Raw genomic sequence first — 23,310 nt, 5'->3', positions numbered from 1 at the left:
GCAGGAATTCATATTCCTGGTTCTTTCGGTAAAGTCACATAGACCGCTTGTGTTGCAATCGAAACATCGTGGGTTTTTTGCTTTTATTTCCAAAGTATTATTTTTTATTTTGTTTTCTATCTACGTGACTTTACCGAAAGAACCAAGAATGTAGGGCCCTGCTTGTCGCTCATGTTTATATTTCTCAACGCCACCACCACCAATAGCGAGCAGAAGTGGGAGGGGAGGTCCGAACGTTGCTCAGGGCCTTGTGATGCGTGACTCCGTCCGTCGTCAGCCTCCCTCGCCCCTCTGATTCTGTGACTAAGCCCCGTTGACGAAGCCGGTTAAATTTTTGCGCAACGCCTAATATGGCTCTGTCCTCTCCTCATTGGCCGATGCCGAGAAGCGGCCTGGGCCACTTTTCACTCGGTGGCATCGTCTATCGAGTGTCTAGCTGGTTGCGACTGCACTCTGGGACCCATGGGCCTTGGGTGCTGGGCGGGGGGTCCAGGTGCCGGGCTACAGAGGGCCTGGCTTGGTTCATTGCATCAGAGCCAATGGCAACCATGCTATGCCATTGGTATCGTTCGTATTGTATCGTGTGGCATGGTACACCCATAAAAATCCACTAGCAGGACAGCAGGTGGGTTTCCAAAGACCAAGCTGAGATGTTAACTACCTTGCCTTTTATACAGAGGGTCGTGGGTTCGATTCCGGCCCTGCGCCCATATATTTGGAGTTTGCGTGTTTCTTTCTCTCTCTCCTCTTTGTCGCGTGGATTTTTCTCCGGGTCCTCTGGGTTTTTTTCCTGCACATTTAGAAACACGCGTTTTCAGTGTTTGGCTGCTATAAATGTCCACATGATAAGCAAATTTGTTGTGCTATCATTTGTGTCCAAGTTGTTTCTGAAAAAGAGCTATATAGCTCAGTGGCCCTTGCCTGGTAAAAATAAAAAGTTTAGTATCCTCCCCCCCCCCCGCGATTCTATGAATTTCCCAATTCGCTTTCGCAAATTATGAATTGATGGTTTATCTCCACGTTCCTAAAATGTAACGTTCGCGATTCGTAAGCATGAGAATCGATTATAATTGATTCGATTATAATCGATTATTGTAAATAACTATTTACCGCCCGTGCAAATTGTATGCAGATTTACAAGTATGTGCTCATGTAACATACTTGTAAATCTGAATCAAACAGCGTCATACGAACAGGATACAATGTTAGAAGAAACGATACGAATGAGGTGGTACAAGAATTTTACCCAAAAAATATATTATATTATTCATGGAAAAAATAATGTTTGCAGGGATAGCCATCGATCTTTACGATCTCAGTCCGCACCTCCGATTCGCATGGTTGGCCACGTACAGTGCGAAAGAAGCTCCACATACATACGTATACACGTTGTCTTTATATCTAGGACACGATTGCAATAGAGGCTACATTTTTCCAATGAGATTTTAACCTCGTTATAGGCGATTTCATCGATTTGGCTTCACTGAACGGAATTCCCTCTCGGACGGATTGCCGGCAGCGTCTGTCCGCTCCGTGAGCGCTGCGTTGGCCCATGAATGAATATCTTTGTCGAACTCGACTCCTCGTGTATCGACCCCCGTCCACTGCCTCTCGCCCCCCTCCTCCACCCTCGCCACTCCCCCGTTTCACACAACCGCCGTTCTGTGAAAGCAAACTTCACTGCGGAGATTCCATTCGGATGAAATAAATATGGAAAAAAAAAGAGTGCTCTCTTGACACTATTATGTGATGGTGAGCCATGCTATTTCCCGCCAGGCGAAAACTGATTTATTTGGGGCCAGCGTTGGGGTCGTTGCTGAGCAAGTGGCGGGGCATGCGTGTGTTTTGTGTGACCACGCTCGATTTGTCGGGGAGAATCATGCGAAACAAGGGAGGGCGGGGGGGGGGTCGCGTAGGTGCCGAGCGGTGTTTAAAGTTGCTCAAGCAAGAGTGGATGTCTAACACGATTTTCATTTCGTGTTCAGTAACATCACTCGTCAATGGTGGGTATTTGTGTTTCGCTCACCACGCTGAATTGACCGGACGCTTGTGTGTTGGTGTGCAATTTGAGTGTGACACTTGTGTGTATGCGTCGGTGACGTCATGTGGGTGGGTTGATGTGCGCGTGTGTCTGTGTTTGTGTGGGGTTAGTTGGCACAGTAGAGGGCACAGGTGGTGCATCGGCCAGTCATCTCAGTTGGTCAACCCATGGCACCTGGCTCTGTCCCGTAACCTCCTGCCAGCGGGCGTTCGACACTTCACGTGGCCTTAACGTGCACATAGCCTGGCACAAGTGCCGTGGTGATGCCGCCGCCACTTAGTGGCGAATGGCAGTTGTTGTTGTATGTGTGGGGAGTGGTAGTTTAGTGGTTAGTGCGCTGCACTACGAACCCAGCCACCCGAGTTCGATTCTCGCACACGGCCTACACCAGTGACGATTATATATCTGAACTGGTCCTGGGCCTCCCCTAGGACGACTCGGCTTCAAATGAGTACCTGATGTAGTGTGTAAACATGACCACTGGGAAGACAAAGGCGATTGGGCATGGTGATGGCCACCCACCCCGTCGTGTGCCGTGCCGGCCTTTATAGGTGCTCGCTAACAGCACTTGCCACAACAGTCTGTTCAGGCTATACGGGAGATCTTTATTTTTGTGTGCCGTGTGAGAGCGACGGTGCAGTGCTGGCCGCACTGCTCTGCAAACTCAGCGATGCGAGTTTAATATCCAGCGATGGCTGTAACTCCGGTGGCAAGTGATATCACAACCAGTCCCGTGCTGCCAGCTCGATCGACGCGGACTCCCTTGTTTGAAACCAACAATGGTATGACGTAAAGCCCTGCATTCTTGCACCGCTACTGAACTCTCCAGCCAAAAACATTAAGTTCCCAAACCAAAGCAGCAAAATACCAATAACGGCTATCTCGCGTCGTAAACATCAAATATGCGATTGGAAAACAAAAACTGGCGGCTGCGTTCAAGAGTTCGTCAACGTTGGCGTCGCGATGCTTGCACGTGTGACGGTGAGCGTGGGCGTTGAGCGACGCGTGTCCGTGCGCGCGTGTTCCCCGGGAGGGAGTGGTTTGTGCGGGGAGCGGCCGACTCGATGCCGCGCGCTCCGGCATGCGGTGACACTTGACGCGCGCGCCCCGCAACGCTGCCACTGCCGGCGCCGAGACAAGGGACGGGGGAGGCGCGCCAGCCAGCGAGATGTGGCCTCGGTGCACCTAGCCTGGCATGGTTGACTAGGTACAGTGGCTACGCACGGTGCGAAAGAAAGTCAACATACATGCAACAAACTTTTGAACAAAAAGCAGTTCTAAAGAAATTAGTTTTCAATCTCGATTTAAAAGTGCTTAGTTCCAGTGACTTCCGAAATGAGTCTCTGGTGTGGTATGTAACCATCGGCACTGGAGAGACGAAGGCGGCCAGGCTTGGTGTTGGGTACACCAACGCCTTTGCGTGCTGTTCCGGCCTTAATAGGTGCTCGCAAACAACAGTTGCCAATATAATTGTGCAACTGACCCTCGGTTTCTATATGCAGAATGAAGTTTCCCCGAATGGATATTTTGCACGTTCACCCTCTCTTTGTCCATTACCAAATCGACGACTGCCCATTGAGTAGGAGGCTTTTTATTTCCTTGTGACCCTGGGGAAAGGCTGGTTTGTGCGCAGGAGTCATTTCCACGCGGTGAGAAAATAACCGTCTAATACAGTCCATTCGGCAAGGTGGAGTGAATAATGTCACAGCTTCCGAGTGAAACTTCCAGGGAGAATTTCCCTGCGTGGGTTGGCTTGTCGAACTCCGCAAGCTGCGATGATTTGTGGACCTCTGCAAGCTGCGGTGGCCTTGCGGTTTGGTTTAGGGTGGAGTGGGCGAGCGTGGGTAGGTCTTTCTTTTTTATAAACCACGAGCACGGCGGTGTTGACCCGGTTGCCATGGAAAAAGTCCCACATCTGTTGCCGTCCCTGGCCAGCGTCCGACGGGCGTACCGCCGGAAGGTTGGGGGGGGGTGGGTTTGACGTTAGCTGTGTGAGGTATTAGGTATTCGAGGGATGCGAGCGAGCTCACTCGCTCCATTCGTGTCACGCCGCTCCGCTCTCCTGCGAGCGAGCCCGCCCGCACCTCCGTTGGAACTCTGTCGAGCGGAGCTTGCACTGGGAATGAGGTTAAGGCAGCGGCTACTCCTACCATCGCCGTCTTGCTGCGCAAAAGCCAGGCTGGAGTCGAACTACTTTAAGAAACTGTTTCGGAAAAAGTCGAGCGCCTATCAGGTTTCGCCGGTGGCCTCAAGGAAAAGAAGGAAGGAAGGTAACAAAAATAGCGTCGTGGAAAGTGGAGATTGCTTAGTGTGGAGTTTGAACGCAGCTACCAGGCGTATTGCCTGTACTGAATTGGTCATTAATGCTGCTATATAAGAGAAAATGTAAAATTAAGCTGACATTTGAGCATTTATTTTGTTGAATTTACACCATGTCTTGTTTTATTGTCTTTTCATATCTTATGTACACTTTGGTTCATTCACGGATTCTAAATGTAACAAGAGTGTATCACCCCCATATAGTCGCTGCAATCGTAAATAATACATCGATTCTCACGCACCCGATCTATACATCCGGAGTGTAATGATTCATTTCGGTCTACGAATTGATGCATCGTTCAGCATCATCCTCAGCCGCATGAAGGCCCTCCATGTCGTAGCCATGTCTCACGAACTTGCGATGCAACAGTTAATCCTGTTTTCAGACGGATCGTTACACGGCTAATGCGGTACAGTAGGTGGGCAAACTCCTTGCTGTACCGTCGCCTATGACCGGGGATTCGTTTTTCTCTGAAAATTTTACAGGTCACCGGTAGGCAGGAGTGAGCACGTGACTAGTTGCCACAACCCAGAGCGAGAGGTGGTGGTGTGCAGGATGAGGAAGTTTGTTTTCCCGGATCGCTGACACGGACAGACCCGCTTGACATGAAGTCACATTGTGACTCGCACCCAATGCTACGGCGCCTCCTTCGGCCCTCAAACCGTTATCGGCGATTTACGATTCCCCCCCCTCCCCCGTGTACCGCGCCGCGTTTTCACTGTGGCCCCCTGACCCCCTTCGCATTCTCTTCCGCCAGAAGCCCTGCACCAGCCCAGCGACGGGGATGGAGACGGCCCGAGCCTCCGGGAGGCCGTGCGCTGGAACTCCAAGGAGAACCTCCTCTCCGTCCCCGGGGACCCCGACGACACGAACCTCTTCGTGGCGCTCTATGACTTCGTGGCGAGTGGCGACAACACGCTCAGCATCACCAAAGGTCTCGGAGAACTGACTTTGTGTTTTAGTTTGTTGTCATTTCCCCGCACCTCCCATTTGGCACGGTTGGCTACGTACGGTGCGAAAGAAGTTCAACGTACATACAAGGGTTCGAGTCAGATCCCAAGCAAGGACAGGAGTGCGTTTGGTATTTACGCCGTTTCTACAGTGCAGGGCGCTTTCAACTTGTATGTATCGCTTGTGGTGATTTCACATGCATTAAGCCTGGCTTATGTAACACTTACCAGCGTGGGTTTTCCTTTGGAACTATTTAATTAGCATTACGAAAATGGAAAGGTTACTGATTAGGCAGAATGCATTGACATATTTGCAAATATTCCTTATTGGTCTGGCTTACATGTCCAAAATATGGACAACGCTTTCTTTTATGAAGGTGGCCAGTTTTCATTCTCCCAAGTCCCAAATAGCGACACGACTTTGCACAAAGGTTTTGTTTACATCGGACAATCTTTTACGAGAGTTATGTCCCTTTCGTTACTGGCGGACAGACAGCGATAATGGGGGGGAAAAAAAAAACACAACAGTAAAGTGTCAAAAACACCCGTCCTCATTCCCATCTTCTCCCGACTCCTGACCCCTCCCCCTGCAGGCGAGAAGCTGCGCGTGCTCGGCTACAACCAGAACGGCGAGTGGTGCGAGGTGCACTCCCGCAACGGCCAGGGCTGGGTGCCCAGCAACTACATCACGCCCGTCAACAGCCTGGAGAAGCACTCGTGGTACCACGGCCCCATCTCGCGCAACGCCGCCGAGTACCTGCTCAGCAGCGGCATCAACGGCTCCTTCCTGCTGCGCGAGTCGGAGAGCAGCCCCGGGCAGCTGTCCATCTCGCTGCGCTGCGAGGGGCGCGTCTACCACTACCGCATCAACACGGCGAGCGACGGCAAGGTGAGGCCGCCGCTACCACCACCACCACCACAGCCACGACCACTACCATCACCGCATCAACACGGCCAGCTATGGCAAGGTGGGACACCTACCACAATAGCACCGCGACAGTTATACACGCAGTGTGGTGATGTCGCGTGTGCGACTTGTAAGGCATGCTGCAAGGGACCCACCTTATGGTCACAGTCCCACCTTTTGCTCTCCATTAATCAACTCGTGTGTATTGTACTTATCTTCGGGGAGTGCTGCACTAACACACATCTACCAAACGTATACCGCACCTCCGTAGTAGTGTTACCCGACACGAACCCCCCCACCACCCGACACTGGCTGTGGGAACGCAAATTTGTGAACGCACGTTTACGGTCAAACAAGTTCAGAGTCTGCAGAGTGGCGCGAGAGGCATTCATCGTTCTTAGCCTTGAGTCAAACTCCCAGAGTCGGCGTTACTTTTCAATCCACACTCAAGAGAGGGGTGGGGGGGGTGGAATTTCACTGCAAATGTGGTAGCTATAATTTTTATTGGACTTTATAATGTTAAGATGTATAGCAGTGCAAAGCCATGGAAACGTCAAGATGAATGTGGCTGCTGGTGCTAGGAGATAGCCTGCTGCTGCTAGGAGATAGCCTGCTGCTGCTAGGAGATAGCCTGCTGCTGCTAGGAGATAGCCTGCTGCTGCTAGGAGATAGCCTGCTATGTCATTTGCTGCACAGAGCAGCTGCAGAGGCGGGGCTTTCAATTTGTTGGGCGCGGGGTGAGCGATGAATTCCGCGGGTTTGGAGGCTCGTCGTGGCTTGTCTCAAGACACGCGGTGCAGGCCTGCAGCCGTGGGCTGGTGCGCGAATGTGTGAACTAGCTGATCATAGGCTCCGAGCAAGGGAAGGCATGCCTTGCTGGTAGTAACGTTAAATTGCTCATTTCGCAGCTGGATTATTTGTCTTTTGACGTTCTGCCGGGCGTGGTGGCGCACGCCTGTAATTCAGTGCTGTGGTGGGTAGGGTTGGTGGATTTACACGCCGACTTGTGAAACTCGGAAACCCGCTAGGCTGTGACAGCAAGTGGGTTCATAAACCCATCTGTGTGGACCTCTGAGCCTCATCCTGTAATTCAGTGCTGTGGTGGGTAGGGTTGGTGGATTTACACGCCGACTTGTGAAACTCGGAAACCCGCTAGGCTGTGACAGCAAGTGGGTTCATAAACCCATCTGTGTGGACCTCTGAGCCTCATCCTCCCTTGTGGGTTCCCCACCCCGCTTATCTTGGTGTTCTTCAAAGCAAAGCACAACGCTGCTGAAAAATTAATTTGGCCAAACTTTGCAATGCAAGGTAATATCCTGCACTGGATAAAGAACTATATCAATGGAAATGTTTGGAAACTTTTGCAGTGCAATTTTTATTTTTATCAATAGTAAAATAGTGGCTTCATGTGGGGCCATAAGAGAATTTCATAGAGCTGAGTGTCAAGATCCTTTTGCAAGCGTGTATGTATTATCGCATTTATTATACGTGGATGTGCACACATGCGTCTGTGGCCTTGTTTGTCTTTTCGCGTGTGCGTCTGGCTCACCCGCGCACCTTTGCTTTTGCCCCTCCCCCCTCCCCCTTGCACCTCTCCACCTCCACAGTACTTCGTGAGCTCGGAGAGCCGCTTCAGCACGCTGGCCGAGCTGGTGCACCACCACTCGAGCGTGGCCGACGGCCTCATCGTGCCGCTGCACTACCCGGCACCCAAGCGCACCAAGCCGACGGTGTACGGCGTGTCGCCCACGTACGACCGCTGGGAGATCGAGCGCACCGACATCACCATGAAACACAAACTCGGCGGAGGGCAGTACGGGGAGGTGTACGAGGGCCTCTGGAAGAAGTACAGCCGCACCGTGGCCGTCAAGACTCTCAAGGTGAGGGAGGCAGAGCATTGGGGGGGGGAAGGGGGGGGGGAAGATTCAATTCTCACAGAAATAGCTTCTTCTGGGTCGCTGGTAGACGGGGAGTTTAATAATTACATGTGTTTTAAATTTTGTTGGCTGTTCATTTTATTTTACTTGTGGGTTTGCTGTCCGAACATGCCATTGTTACGGAAGTAGTATCTAATTGGTGCATTTTGTTCACATAACAAACCTTACTAATAGGCTATGTTGGGTGGAGGTGGGTTTGTGACACTTCTATTTCACACCATCTAACCCAATAAAACTTTACTATGAATTGTTACGTTTGTTTACCTAGGAAAGCCTCATTGAGTCTCATAAAGTATATTTTTAAAAGGGTCCTGCCAAATGTCCCAGTAGGGTATGACGATTGCTCCCTGTAAGCCCAATTGAGTAACTTGTGGGTAATTTTTGTAAATGTGGACCATGATGAATGCACACTATGGCCTACTTCTTGCAAATTAAGTCTTGGGGGACCTTACGGCTCCTACACCCGCAGTGACAAACCTGGGCAGCTGCCGGATTCAAACTGTGAACCGCTACAACAAGTGTTAAGCACCCTCCCGCTAGACCAGTCACTGCCCCTAAGCTCTGCTCAGTACAATAAGCAGTCATAATAATAATCTACAGTTCCCTTTGTCGGTCAGCTGCTTGGTGAAGGTCTCACCACATCTCCACTTTGGTCAAGGGGGTGGGATTTGACCATATTTCACTACGCGTTGGTCATTTCAGGTTGGTGAAGGGGGAGTGCTGTTCAGATATGGCTCGCCACTGACAGCCGTGGTCGGGAATTGAAAGCGAGGCGCCAAGTATGTCCGTCCATATAAGCCAAATTATTGGGTTAAAGGCCAAATTTGTTTTCTTTGAAATGTCTACATCGTTCACATTAATTAATAGTGGCAGGCTTTTATATTACATCTCATTTGCCGAAATTGTGGCATTTTTTAGGAAGTGTCAAACAGACACAGATTTGTGACTACCTATGTTGACTTGCCTAGGAATTTGCTCCTGCAGTCTTCACCCTTTCATATGGTTTTTGGTGACTAACTGTGGTTTGGCAAATGTACCGTTTTCATACCAACACCTCCTTTTCAAAAGAGAGATTGTCTGAACTTGGCTCAGCTTTCTAAACAGAGCATGTGTATTATTCATTCCATTCATTCTTTCGGTACAGTGAGACTGTCGGGGCAAGTGATGTTTTCGCGAGCACCTATTAGCAGCTCATAACGTGAAGGAGACTTAGCGACGGTTTCAGCACCACGCCCCCAACTGTCTTCATCTCTGCGCTGCTGCCGTTGACATGCCCCCGACTGAGTCATTCTTATCCGTGTCGGCTTGCGGAAGGCCCCGTGTATGGCAGATAAGTCATATCCGCTGACACATTGGTCACAGCGATTCGCGAGGGTACTGCTGCTGTTATCCTCGCTCGTAGACGGTGTCGCATTGGTGTGGACATCTGAATAGTGATGGTGGTGTCAACAGCGCAACCGTGCGATTTTGTTTCCTTAGTCTGACAGGAGTGTGACCAAATTACATGAATGCGCCCGAACTTGTTAGACCTCGGAAGTTAAGCAGGATTGAGCCAGGATAATTTTGGGATTGGTAACCACCGTGCATATCAGTTTACTATTGGCCACTGTGGTACTACTTGATGGCCAGCAGAGGACACGTTTGGAGCCAAACCCATTGGTTGTACCAACACTGTCATTTACATCTGTGCCCCCAATCGTGTCACCAACCCCCCCCCCCCCTCCCACTGACCAGCATGGTGAAGTTTGGTCAAAGAACCTCCATGACCCCCACCTAGGGCGTGGTGGGGGGGGGGGCCTTCATCTAGCCCTGGATTGACAATGGGGCTGTACATGTACACTTAAATGCATCGCAACTAGGCTTGAAAGCTTTTAAACCATTCTCTGCGCGCCCATTCGCGGCGCACCATAACGCTCGTGAAGGTGGGCCTGTGTGAGGGCGCCTGTAGAGTGGTGTTGCTGTTGGGAGCAGCAGAGACTCTGTGGTTTACTTCCTTTCAAAATGAGCTGCAATAATCACGGTAGTAAAGCTAAAAAAATATGTCTACTTAGAATGTAACTGGTATTGGCCAAACACATCCAAATGCTGAAAAATCACCTGCATATTATTCAACTGGAATCTACATATATGTAATCATAGCACCCCCCCCCCCTTCCTACTGCTAAAACTTAGCGGGGACCTTCCAGAGAATGAGTTTGCTCACTTCAGAGTTTCCTGGGTATCGATGGTAACGCGCGAGGTCAGTACCATGCATCCACCTCGAACACTCCGTGTTATTCTTTCCCAGGAGGACACGATGGAGGTGGAGGAGTTCCTCAAAGAAGCTGCCATGATGAAGGAGATCAAACACCCCAACTTGGTGCAGCTGCTCGGTGAGCAATGTGACGATTCCCGCTCGGGATCGTGTTTAAAAATGTGACTGACGGGACGACCTTCACCACCACCATCGTCACGCTCGCCTTTACCAGAATGTCACCTTCAAATGTTAACAATGAGAGTCTTTGCGGCGAGACACTCTTGAGTGCTTTAAACGCGATAACCGCTTTGTGCGTTTAGTTTGTTCTCCCTCCCCTGCACCTCCGATCAGCACGGTTGGCATTGTGACACACCACGTGGTTTGCATGAACGCCAATCTCACCTGACCACATGCAAATGATGTACTTGCACGCTGCACGTGGGAAATGATCGGTAAACATGCAAAGTGGCGGGACGAGTGGAGTCGTTGCGTCCCTGGGCGCTTGCGTTTCTCCCCGCTGACGAGCGCATGCCTGCTCCTGTGACACGTGTGCACGCAGGCGTGTGCACGCGGGAGCCGCCCTTCTACATCGTCACGGAGTTCATGACGCACGGGAACCTGCTCGACTACCTGCGCGAGTGCAACCGCGACGAGGTGACAGCCGTGGTGCTGCTCCACATGGCCACGCAGATCTCCTCTGCCATGGAATACCTGGAGAAGAAGAACTTCATTCACAGGTAGGCGAGGGCCGTGATTGGCCGATGGAAGGGGAGGGCACATTTACAAAATGTAATCTGGTGCGTGTTGTGAGACGAAGTATCCTGATAGTTCTCGCTATAGCACAGCTGTACAACCCCCCCACCCCCACCTAATGTTTGAAAGTGCCCACTTTTAAACATTAGGATCACAGCTGCTGCCAGATCCGCATCTGACCGCCTAGAGAAACGTGGCCACCTCCAGGCCCTCCCCTACTACCACCATCATCGTCATCACCAGCATCATCGTCATCACCACCACCACACAGCTGAAACCCGGCCTGTCCCCGTCTCCGTCGCAGGGATCTGGCGGCGAGGAACTGCCTGGTGGCCGAGAGCCACATGGTGAAGGTGGCCGACTTCGGGCTGAGCCGGCTCATGACGGGCGACACGTACACGGCACGCGCCGGCGCCAAGTTCCCCATCAAGTGGACAGCACCCGAGAGCCTGGCCTACAACAAGTTCTCCATCAAGTCCGACGTGTGGGGTGGGTTGTCATAGCATGTATATGTGTTGAGCTTCTTTTGCACCCTCCCAAGCCAACCGTGCTCATCGGAGGTTTGGGAAATAATTTATATTTAGCGGTTGTTAAGGCCTCCGGCATTTGTTGTAGTCCATTTTCTTAAGTTTTAATGCGGCTAAAGCTGTCGGAACATCGATTGCGCTCCATCAGCAAATGTTGCTGTGAGCGGCGTGCGAATCTCCTCCGGTTAAATTTCGATTTAAAGCTTTCGTGACTGCAAGGATTCATCTTCTTTGGTTCTTTCGGTAAAGTCACGTAGAATGAGAATAAAATAATAGAATCAAAGAAGATCTCCTCCGGTTATTACATCTCGGCGTGCGTGCCTCCCTGCGTTTGTTCCACGAGTGAGAATCGACCTACAGCTTACATCACCAGCAAATATCTGATCGGATCTTGGAACCTCCAGTAGGTTGACTCGGCCTGAATACGTTTTTGGTGCGGAGCGCAAACATCACCCCCTGGGGGGAGAAAAAAAATATATACCTTACGGGCACGACGCTTGTGCCACCACACCCTAATACGTGCGCAGTGCCAGCGTTTACAGCCACTCGCGGACGTCCCTCAACAGTTTAAAAGGCACTCGGCAATTGATCTATATATCTTTATCTCTCTCGCTCCCTCTCTCCGTCTGTGCACCCGTTTCTTGTTCAGCCTTCGGAGTGCTCCTGTGGGAGATCGCCACCTACGGCATGTCCCCCTACCCCGGCGTCGACCTCTCCCAGGTCTACGAGCGGCTGGAACGCGGATACCGCATGGAGCAACCCGAGGGATGTCCACCCCGCGTCTACCAGCTCATGCAAGCCTGTGAGCACACACACACACCCCCCCCATCCCCCCCCCCACACCGTGCTTACAAACTGTACAGGAGGGAATGTGGTGGTGTATGGGGGGGGTAAGGTTTGCCAGAACTTTCGCAATAACGATTCAGTTTGAACAAAAACGCGAAAAGTTGTTGAGCAGGGGCTTGCCCAATAGAAGACCAGGACACTGATGAACGCTCTGTCCAAACGATAACTCATGACATTGATCCACGATGGTTTAACAACTACAGTGAAATGTATTTACTCAAAATGATTGTTTTTTTTGCACGACTGTCAGATAACGCTAATGGTTCACTCGTGTGCAGTTTGATCGGAGGTGACGACATCTTAATATCTCTGTTGCTGTTAGTGACAAGGTTAGGTTAGAAGTAGGTCCCGTGACAAACTTCACTCAAGTGCTGGATCTTTATTGTTTCACTTGCTGGGCTGGAGTTGGTTGTAGAAGGTGGGTGAGCCTTATTGTGCGTGTGGTAGGCTGGCAGTGGAACGCAGCAGACCGGCCATCCTTTGCTGAGATTCACCAGACGTTCGAGACCATGTTCCATGATTCCAGCATCTCAGAAGGTACAGTGGTTTTTTTCTTCTTTCGTATACTTGCCGATGACCACAATTCACATCCGGAATTGTCACATCTCTGAAGCTAAAGCAGCATTGAGGCTGGATGGGTGGCCACCTTGCGTAATAGGTAATAAGATGTGGAGCTAAGCCTTTGGTAGAAGGCAGTGCAGTAACATCAGTTGGGCCATACGTCTGTGCACGCACCATACCTTCAAAGCCACACTTTCCAGTGTGGTGAAGTGTGGTCAAATGAGCCTCAAATTGGCACATGCGCAGAAATTCCCACATCTAGCAGTGGATTGCCCAGAGGGCTGTGAATGTACATGGAGGTACAGAGTCCTCCTGGCGTGGCATTAACCTTCCTAATCCGTCCAGCCAAAAATCAAAGCACGAAGAATTATCGGGACTTTTGCACGCTTGAGAACAAGTAGGTTTTGCGCGGGCGTTGTGCGATTAACCTCACCCTTGTGAACCGCCGTGGCGCGCAGAGGTGGAGAAGGAGCTGGGGAGGAACGGATCGTCGTGCATGCAGGCACCCAAACTGCCTGCCAAGAAGGGGTCCATCAGGAGGCCGCCCGAACGTGGAGACGCCGGCGTGACGCTTGGCGCCTCTCTGGCGTCCTCAGAGACCATCCCCAAACGAGGTACCACCACCACGAGAGCAACACCAACTGCCCCCCCCCCCACACCACCCCACCCCAAGCTCTTACATAGAACCTTGAACTAGTCACAAGACGCGTTAACTCTTCTAAAAATGAGATGTCAACGTGCGTGGGAAGGCAGTTTCGCAGCAATTGTGCGATCCACCTAGAGTCACCTCCACAGTGCCCCCGACAGACAACGCGCGCGCCCACGTCACAGCTACGTAATGCGTTGTCTGTGCCGCGTCGTCCCGCCCTGCCCGAGCAGACCCTGCCTGCTTCAGTTCGCCACAGCTGCCGCGGAAGATGCGCGACGTCCTGAGCAGTGCAAGTGGTGGCGGCAGCGCGGCAACAATAGGCGGGGCGACCCTGGACGACTCCGACGTCCATGGCGGGGGCTTCCCGCCGTCGTCAACCGCCGCCTCCTCTTTCTTCCTGCCGTCCTTCAAGGCCAAGAAGAAGAAGACGGCGCCGGCTCCTCCCAGGCGCAGCAGCTCCTTCCGTGACGCGGACGGCCAGCCGGAGAGGGCCGAGGAGAATGGCAGCTTTGGGCCGCTCTGCTCGTCCGAGGAATTCCTGGACGCGCGCGCCACGTTCACGCGCGGTGACGCCAGGGAGAAGGAGAACCGGCTCGCGCCGGTCTCTCCGTTCTGCACTCTGCGGCCGCTGCCCAAGGCCTCGCCGCATGGCAAGGCGCGGCACAATGTGGTTCAGCAGCAACTGCAGCAGCGTTTGGAGAAGCAACAACAGCAGCAGCAACAGCAGCAGCAGCAGCAGGCGGTTGCGACTTTATCACTCGACCGTTTTTCCAGGTCTTCATCCATGTCGTTCTCCAACGAGGGCGGGTCGGGCGACATGGAGCGCAAGTGTCACACGCTGCCGCTGGACGGCCAGCGGGAGCGAGCGCCGGGCGTGGGCGGCGCCAGGGCCTCCGACAGCGTGGAGAGCGCGGTCCAGCCGGTCAAGAAGTGCAGGGACCTGGCGGAGAGGCTGGCGCTCTTCAGCCGATGTCCTCTGCAGAAGCAGAGAAGCCAAGACAACGGGGAGAACGGCCTGTTCAGGGACGGGGAGGCCAGCGCTCCCGGGACGACGCCCAAAGTGACGCGCAAGCAGCCGGGCACGCAGTTTAAGCAACCGCGCGTGGGCGACGAGGCCGCGGGGAAACCCCAGCCGGGTGGCGTCGCGAAGGCCGGAGGGGGCCCCACCAACAATACGTTTCCTGGTGCCGTCCGCCTCCTGCCCACCTCAGAGCCCCTGCAGAGGAAGGCCAGGCCGCCCGCAGAAAAGTCTCCACCGCACACAGACCGGGATAAAGCGCAGCCATTGGGGCCCCAGCACAAAGCCAAGCCGTCCCACCCGCCGCCCCCGCCGCCCTCGCCGGCCACCAAACCTGTCGGCAAGCCGCCAGCCAGTCCCGGCGCCGAAGGCCAAACCGCAGGCGAGAGCGCGGGCGCCGCCCCTGTCAAACCCAGGTCGCCCCAGCGCGCGGACACTGCAGGCGATGCCTCGGGCGACGGCGGTGTGAAAAAGCCGCTGATGCCGCCGGGCACCAAGCCAACGCTCCCGTTAAAACCGCCCGGGACGTCGGCGGCTGGAGAGCAGCAGGCGTCGCTCGTAACCCTGCGCAGGACCGCAAGGCCGCCCGAGAAGCGATCACCCAGCCCGGACGCTGGCGACGCCACCCTGGTGCCGCCCGCCAGCAGCAAGGAGGGAGTCGTCGAGTGCCTGGACGGCCTGCAGAGGTCGCTGTCCACCGGCGCGACCCAAGCGCAGGCGATATTAGAGGCTGGGCAGAAGCTGTCGGAACGGTGCCGGCTGTACGCGGACTTGGCGCAGCCTGCAAGAAAGTTTGCGCTTTTGACCGCATTGGGCAAGCTGGAGAGCGGCCTGCGTGAGCTGCAGGGTGGTGGTGGTGTGGGTGGTACGGGCTCACAGGCTCTCACAAGCTTGTTAGCTTGCACCAAGGAAATTCGGGACATTGTGAACAGGTAGCTGGTTGTGTGCATTGTACTTTTATACAAATGTGTTTCGGGTCCCTGCACAATTGCAGCTGTACGATTGAGCCAATGGCTTTGCGAGTGAGCAAGCTTTCTCTGTAACCTCCAAGTGGCCCCAAAGAACTTGCCCGTTGGGCCATCTGCCTTCCCCCCAAGAGCCATCACTGCAGGTGACCATCTGCGCTAGCCACGGCACCGCTGCTGTGGGTGGCGCAAACCCATGGTTGTGAAAGCCATCGTGACCACAGCAGCAGCAGAAAATTTGGTACAAGTGCGAGAGCCTCCACGCGGCGATTTGTTGGTACTTGATGGACGCGGTGCGAGCAAAAATTGCGCCCTGCTATTTGCAATTGTCGTTGCTGTACCAAATTAGTTTGTTTTTCCCTTTCAAACTGTTCACGCGAATGCTTCCCGTGGAACGCACTGCAATGCGAGCAGCAGGCCAGTGAGCGCGGTTACCAACGTGCCGGGGATGGGCAGCTGTGCCTAGCATTGACTCGAGAAGACGGGCAAAGGGCAGCGCGATGGTACGTGGTACACGTCAGCCTCTTCTGTGGTCCTACACGTGAATGCGACCCTGCGGCATTCCCAGAAATAACGGCAAGCGTATGGAACACTGCGGGCGTGTGCGTTTGCGAGCGAGACGAGCATGCGTGTTTTAATGCCTGGGTTCGTCCCAGCTCTGTGGTGTGCGTGGTGTACTGTGATGCGTGGGGTGTGCTCTGCCAAAAACAAAATGATTTGGAAGATGTTACATTTTGTAAGCGCGCGCCCGGTACATTGTAAAGAGAACGCAGCGATTTGGGACCTCGGCCGTGGAAAAACCTGCCGGGTACAAAGTTGCCTTTCGACAAAGGAAACAGAAACAAATATAATAATAGGTACTGAACAGTGCTTGTTGTGCGGGCTTCCCTAAGGCACATCCATGGTGTGCCATCTTCCTTGGTTCACTCCTGCAAGATGCGATTAGCCTGCCGGCGCTTTCCCGACTGTACACCAGGCGTAGAATGCTTTGCTGCACATACCCATGGAGGGCCAGACTTCAAGACCCGCATACGAATTAATAGGGGCCTCCCTCTACACCGAGTGGGCCCTGCGCATTTTGACACAATACAAAACATTAACGCAGTGCCAAGCTTTAGCAAGCTTTTGGACCGTGCTCATTTGCCCTTCATGGTTATATAACCATCAAGGGGTGGAAATCCCTCATTCCCTGTGGCAAGGCCTCGTCCATCCTTCACGCAGAAACTTCCCAGGTGGTACTCATCCGTCAGACACCGCCACCCCTAGGGTATGGATAATGGGCTGTAGCACAAAGCAGATACTGTAGTTGTGATTATATAAGCACATGGACACTGAATACCTTATGGTGGGTAGGCCGGTATACAAGTCACACCTGCACATGCCAACTAGGGAACAGATCTGTCCCAATGCTTGGCTGGATCATGGCGAAACCCAAACAACAGAGGCTGTGTCCTGGGCTATCCCTCAAATGTATACTTCATTAAGGAGAGGAAACCTGTTTAGGTGACTTTCTTGGTGCTCTACCCTAGCCAGTCGAGGTTTTTGCAGTACGATGCCCGTAAAGAAATGTTTTACGTGCCGACACTGCAGTGACACCACTGGTTTCTATGGTGGTGCGCCTAAAACGTTGCTGTTACCGAGGACCGCCCCAGTCCCCCATGGGGCTGATTTGACAATATTTCGCCATGCTAGATACCTGCCTCGACAATAAGAGCAATTACAGCGCAAGTGTTTAGTCCGGTTTTGTACCTCCCGCGACGTGTTAGCCGGCACCATGTCAGTCGTCTTGCACCGTGCGCCGAGCACTTTCAGGAACTGCAGAAGTTTCGCTCCACCTGGTCAGGAGCTTCTTTCATTCTGAACACCGAAGCGAGAAACACATCGGAGAGCGACAAGCAATTTGGGCTGCGCCGTGCACAACGGAGGTCGGTAGGGGTGGTTGTGGGGGGGGGTAGTCTCGCCCGCTTAAGTCAGCCTACGGAGTAGCGATTTTTTTTGCGTTGGCGCGATGTTTTTGCTGGGGGACGCCGATAGCCATGCACGGGGGCGGCGCCGCCGTCTCAACCCCGAACTCAGGGACCCGTTAACTGCGCTCGCCGTTTTGTCTCCGCGCCAGTTCTCTCCCGCAGTATGTGACTTTCTCGTGGTATTTTTGTTGTCGTCGTCGTCGTTTCGTCGTCCTTGAGCTGCCTTGCCTTTTTGAAAATGACAACGTAATAATTAAGTACTTATAATCCCTTAATCTATGTTGAGCCGAAATGCGTTCGTAACCTGTTGTGGGGCCCGAGGTGGTGCCAGCCCTCTCTGTTGCATCTCTGCAAGCCTTGTGCCCTAATGGCTGAAAACTAAATTAAAAGTTAATTTTAAATTAACAAAGAGCCGTTTCCATTGGTGGCGCCCGAGCCACTGGTGACATTTCTGCATTCCAATGGCAGCTGCCAGCATCCCCATGGGATTACCAATTCTGACCTCCCACAAAGCATTACTTATTTTAACCCCAAGGAAGCATGATGGGTTGAATCGACCCCCGACTTTGGATCCGAACTGCGACATTCTGAACGCAACAGCAGATTACTCTCCAGAGCGCCGAACGGCTGGATTGATGCAACACCGGTTGAGGATTTGGTGAGCTTTGGTCTACTAAGCCCCAATGTGGGGTAATTCTGTTGTCGTCGTTTTTTGGCGTTGCCCAGTGGCAATTTGGCTCAGAACCGCTTCCTGTGTCTGAAGAACGACGGTGCCTTGGGCAGGTGTACACTCAGCGCAGCTGTGGAAGAGGTTTCGCAATGGACATTCAGATGGCAAATACCACAAGTCTGGGATAATGTTACGAGTAACCCTGATTAACATTAGCTTAAGGTTAATGGTATTAATTATTTTAGCCTTGGTTTAGACTTAAGATCGCGTGGGTAATTAACGCAACGGGATCATATTAAACTCAGATATATCTTTCAGAAAGTAATTGGGCGCTTTGGAAATGTTCATGTTGAACGTCATTGGCGGCAAATAGTGTCTTATGGAAGATTTATTGAAGTGTTAGTCAATCAGCCTAAAGTGCATACTTAAAGACCAACATATCCTTTAGTCTGGGGTTTATACAGCCAATACAACTTTTCATCGTACAAACATCCAATACGGCGCTGTTTGTGCAACTTATCGCCGTTTAAAAATTACTCGGAACCCAAGCAATGAACCCTGCGCCTGCGTGAACCTAGTGTGGTACATTTTTATGCACCCTTTGTTGACAGTAGAGCTGGACTAGCCAATCATTGAGCCATTATCAGTTACAGAGGCTCTGATCTGCTAAATATCGGGAGAAAAAAAACATGCATATATTTGGGCAGGGGTGGGGGAAAGTCTCATCCCCACGGTCACGACGTGCGCTACTGGATGGGAGGTGATGGGCAGGGCCTTGTGGTGTTCTCGGCATCGGCCTCATGTTTGGGCGTGGATTCGCGTGGAGTTTTCCTGTGGCTTGCGCTACTTGTAAAGGACTCCGAGTAATCGACTGCACAAAATGTTGGATTATATAAATACACACGCACGGACCCACAGCTCGAGTTGAAAGCAAATACAAGCACAGCGCGTGTGCATTGTTGTGAAGCCAAAGTTAAATAGCACAGCATACTACTAGTTCCGTAGCCCCATTGCAGGGCCAAAACATTTTCCTTTATATAAATAAACACGACGCTGTACCCATCAAGAGAATTGGTCGTCTTACAAAGTCACATTACGCCTATTTGACCATACTTCACCACGCTGCTAAATGCAGAGTGGAAGGGTTGGGGAGCATTAACATGACAGCATGCTACAGTGCAACTTAAGTTGCCGTGCTGCCCTCTGCAGACAGCCTATAACTGCGTTGCCCTGCAGTGTCACCACTGAACACCACCCAAGTTCTCTGGCGTACCCGGACTTTGATTAATTTGGAGGGCCATCTTTGTAGTCAAGGTTCTGCATTTGTTTTTTATTGTTGTTGCCTTGTAGCCAATTTCAGACGCGCTGCTGCAGCAGCGGTGTGGCGGTTGGCAGCGCCAGTCTGATTCTCCAGGCGCGGTAGCTCAAACTATGGTGCAATTATCTTAAATTCCTCTGTCCATGTCTACCCAGAAGTATAAAAAGTGTTTAAATGACAGTCAATTAGTGGGTAAAGTGTGGGTACTCGCCTCTTCCAAGATATCTGGTCAGCGTGGAAGAGTAGGCCAAAATATACGCCAGGGAGAGGGGGCTTTTTAACTCCCTATGGTGGAGGCCTTTCCACCAGCAGTGGTGGCATTTGCAGGTCTGCGCCTTTAGGAAGCGAGTTTGGATTTTCACGACATCACAAGTTCAGTGTTGACTGCAGCTCTCCACTTTGTGATGTTTCAGAGGAAAGCACACGTTTGAATCTGCTCCATCTACTTCATGTACATTTGCTTTGATCCTTGTCTGTAGCCTAATGATATCCTTGTCCTAATTAATTCGTTTTTGCGGGTTGTGTATTATACATGTTGTTTTTTAGTGTGAGTGATAGCGTTAACTTAAACTTTCGGTATGGTTTACAATTCATCGTTGCTAAAGTGTATAACTGAGAGCGCGTGGCGATCATTCGATTGTGTCGAGGGATTGTTGTGTAAGTGAAACTGCTGGTACGCGTCAGTGTTAGTGTGATGGAAGAGTTACTGCCCTTGCTCCCACGTCTACGGAGGCTTGGATTTAATTCCTTTTGGACAAGTTTGCATATCCCATCTCCAGTATGCCACTTATATTTCGCCCTGCGGTAACCATTGTGGGTTTAACAATAGACAATGATAGAGATTGTTAGCCAAGCTATGCATGTAAGAATCTGATTTTCAATTCCTCATACTGGATAGCTCCAATGATGCATAATCCTTTTTCCTGCAGGTGCGACAGATTGAGGACCCCCCCCCCCAATTGCCTGCAGCTATATTACTGCCACCAAGTAGCAAAGCACTTGTGCCAGGCTAGGTGCACTTAAAGGCCACATGAAGCTCACCCATAGGAGTTCACAGGACAGACATAAATTTACATAGGACTTCCCAGGACAAATCTAAATGTTTTGGGTTAACCAATTTGTCATTACCTGGTACACATCCAATATAGCCAAGGTTATATACTGTACACTTACAATTCATGCCTTTTATCGGTTATTGCATATTCGTACACGTAAAAAAATATTTGGTACGTTGTACATTTAAAGTAAAGATACACACACACATACCCCAGTGCCATTCAGTATATTAGACCCTACTTGCTGCATCACCAAATACCACCATACCGTGCACCACACTGCACTCCTGTACATACAACGGATTCCCCCATTAAGCTGCCTGGCCAGGAGTTGAACCCGGGTCACCGTGTGATTGAACCACTGCTCCCCATTACATTACACATGCACACCCACGGCACGACATGCAAGTCCCAATTAGCAAATTAATTGAATCTGTACCCGCGGAAGAAATCCAACGTTCCCGAGACGTGTGCATCTTGGACATTCTGACCTTCCCAATTACCCTCCCCGATCCATATTTCAACCCTAAACCTCCAGGGTGCAGTTCCTAGTGAGTTTTCTCGAGAGTATTATGTTGTACGGACTGCAACTCCCTTCCCGCACTGCACCCCACAGCAGCCTTACAAGGTCGCCCGGATATGTACTCCGGGCGAGCCGCGTGTCGCCGCCCCTGTTCCTTCTGTCAGTGTACATATAAATTAAACTACGCGGAAAGCCCAACTGGTCTCTGCGCGCTCCTTTGTCATTCATTATCGGCGGCGATGGCTTAATCAATAAAAGCAAGTCTGTCATTGTGGAATGTTTCGCTGTTGTCTGCCGGCGAAGTCGCCGTTAAACAACAAAAAAGCGCTTGTTGGCTCAATGGGCTTTACCTGGGAAATTACCCTATTAAGTTCGTAGGCCAGAGGGGGGGGGGGGCATTTTTTATAGCAACGGTCCCGCGGTTGCAGGATTGATTGCCGAGGGTGATGAAAGTGAATGACTTGACCCACGTTCCCATAGAACAGGGGTGGGGAACCTTTTTTTCTGCAGGGCCAATTGGATATTTATAAAGTCATTCGCGGGCTATACAAAATTATCAACTTAAAAATTAGCCTATTATATTTTGTCAAACATTTAATTAACTCACCCCTAATGTGATGGCTGTAACAGACCAAATGATTTCGCGGGCCTTATACGACCCGCGGGCCGGACGTTCCCCATCCCTGCCATAGAACCTGGTGAGAGTTTTTTCTCCTCCCGGGGTTTTAAAGGCAAAGCTGTGGCTTTAAAAATGATTAAATGAACAGATGCCGGGCGATCAGAACATAATTACGATGATACCCAACAACAAACCCATCAAGCAATGCTACACAGTGACACGTTCCATAGAAAGTTATTCTACCAAGCTTGCATTTTGCAACTCCCCAATCGTAACAAGTCGTGGTTTATGCCGCCTCCACACCTTAACGCGATCACATTTGCCCAGAGTGTACAACTTCAGAACAAGGCCCCACGGTAAGATGTCACAGGTCAACTCGGACCCTGTGGAACTAGGCACTTTCCAGACGAGCCATGAAATCGTGGTCCTCTTGCCACGTACGTGTACGCGGACAAGGATGGCTGCCACAAATAGATCTGCGGCACGGAAGACAAAGATCACCCCCCATGCAGCCTCAACGTGGGCGACTGTTGGGGCAAGTGCTGTGTGAGCGAGCACCACACCTACGAAGGCCGCCACGGCCGGTGGGGCTGACACCACATCCGGCCACGTTTAAACCGTACCCGGTACAGTACTCATTTGAGGTCGAGCCAACCTAGGGGAGGCCCGAAAACGATTCAGATAATTGTTACTGGCCGTGAGCGGGAATCGAACTCTGTTCATCGGGTTCCGACATAGGTGTGGGGGAGGGGGGGGGGGTACGCTTTGTCCCTTAGGAATCGGGGTTTGCATTTAATTGAGGTATGTTCTAATGTTAATGGTAAACTACTGAAAATTATTGAATAAGTGTCCAGTTTGAGGACGGGGGGCGTTGCACCCCCCCCCCCTCGCAAAATCCGCGCAAGTGTTCTGTAGCACTGCGCTTCAGAATACGATGAATCCGCGACAGAATGAACGATACATTGTGTTCATGTTTTAGGCCCACACCGAGTAATTTGGCGTGCCTTTGTCCATAACAATGAACACTGGAACGGGATCCAATGCTCCGTTAAACGGGAACAGACCGATTATTAAACGATACAAAGGTCGATCCATGCTCGAACACAGAGGCAACACGGACTCATCTCATCCCGTTCCAGCGCCAACGCTGCACTACCGCTCCCTTTGAGATCTGCGCACCGCGGCCCCCACGGACAGCCGCGCATGCCGAAGGGAACCTCCCCAGCTCCGTTGAGTCACAGAGGCTCACAGAGGCTCACAGAGGCTCGAGCCGCTCCTCGTGCAGCCCCCCCCCATTCACCCCTCCCCATCTACCACCCCCCTCCCCATCTACCACACCCCCCTACCCATTACCACCCCCCTACCCATTACCACCCCCCTACCCATCTACCACCCCCCCCTTCCCATCTACCACCCCCCCTTCCCATCTACCACCCCCCCTCCCCATC

General features: G+C 51.9%; 1 protein-coding gene across 2 annotated transcripts in view; it reads left to right on the top strand.

Moving 5' to 3' along the window:
- Positions 1–21,441, top strand: part of LOC116944865 (tyrosine-protein kinase ABL1-like) — a 46,887-nt gene extending 25,446 nt beyond the window's left edge. Inside the window, exons 2-11 of one of the 2 annotated variants that reach the window (XM_032958704.2) lie at positions 5,122–5,295; positions 5,905–6,200; positions 7,826–8,098; positions 10,443–10,527; positions 10,951–11,128; positions 11,449–11,633; positions 12,321–12,473; positions 12,965–13,054; positions 13,537–13,692; positions 13,958–21,441. In XM_032958704.2, the coding sequence (XP_032814595.2) occupies positions 5,122–5,295; positions 5,905–6,200; positions 7,826–8,098; positions 10,443–10,527; positions 10,951–11,128; positions 11,449–11,633; positions 12,321–12,473; positions 12,965–13,054; positions 13,537–13,692; positions 13,958–15,681 (3,314 nt within the window). In that variant the 3' untranslated portion in view covers positions 15,682–21,441. Of the gene's footprint in view, positions 1–5,118; positions 5,296–5,904; positions 6,201–7,825; positions 8,099–10,442; positions 10,528–10,950; positions 11,129–11,448; positions 11,634–12,320; positions 12,474–12,964; positions 13,055–13,536; positions 13,693–13,957 lie in introns of both variants that reach the window. The other variant, XM_032958702.2, reaches the window with a different exon arrangement.
- The last annotated feature ends 1,869 nt before the right edge of the window (positions 21,442–23,310 follow it).

The sequence above is a fragment of the Petromyzon marinus genome, chromosome 22 (genome assembly GCF_048934315.1).
Source record: "Petromyzon marinus isolate PM22_M1 ecotype Great Lakes invasive population chromosome 22, UKy_Petmar_22M1.pri1.0, whole genome shotgun sequence".
Lineage (NCBI taxonomy): Eukaryota > Metazoa > Chordata > Hyperoartia > Petromyzontiformes > Petromyzontidae > Petromyzon > Petromyzon marinus.
The sequence above is the reverse complement of the archived record's forward strand: the minus strand, read 5'-3'. Positions and strand labels throughout refer to the sequence as shown.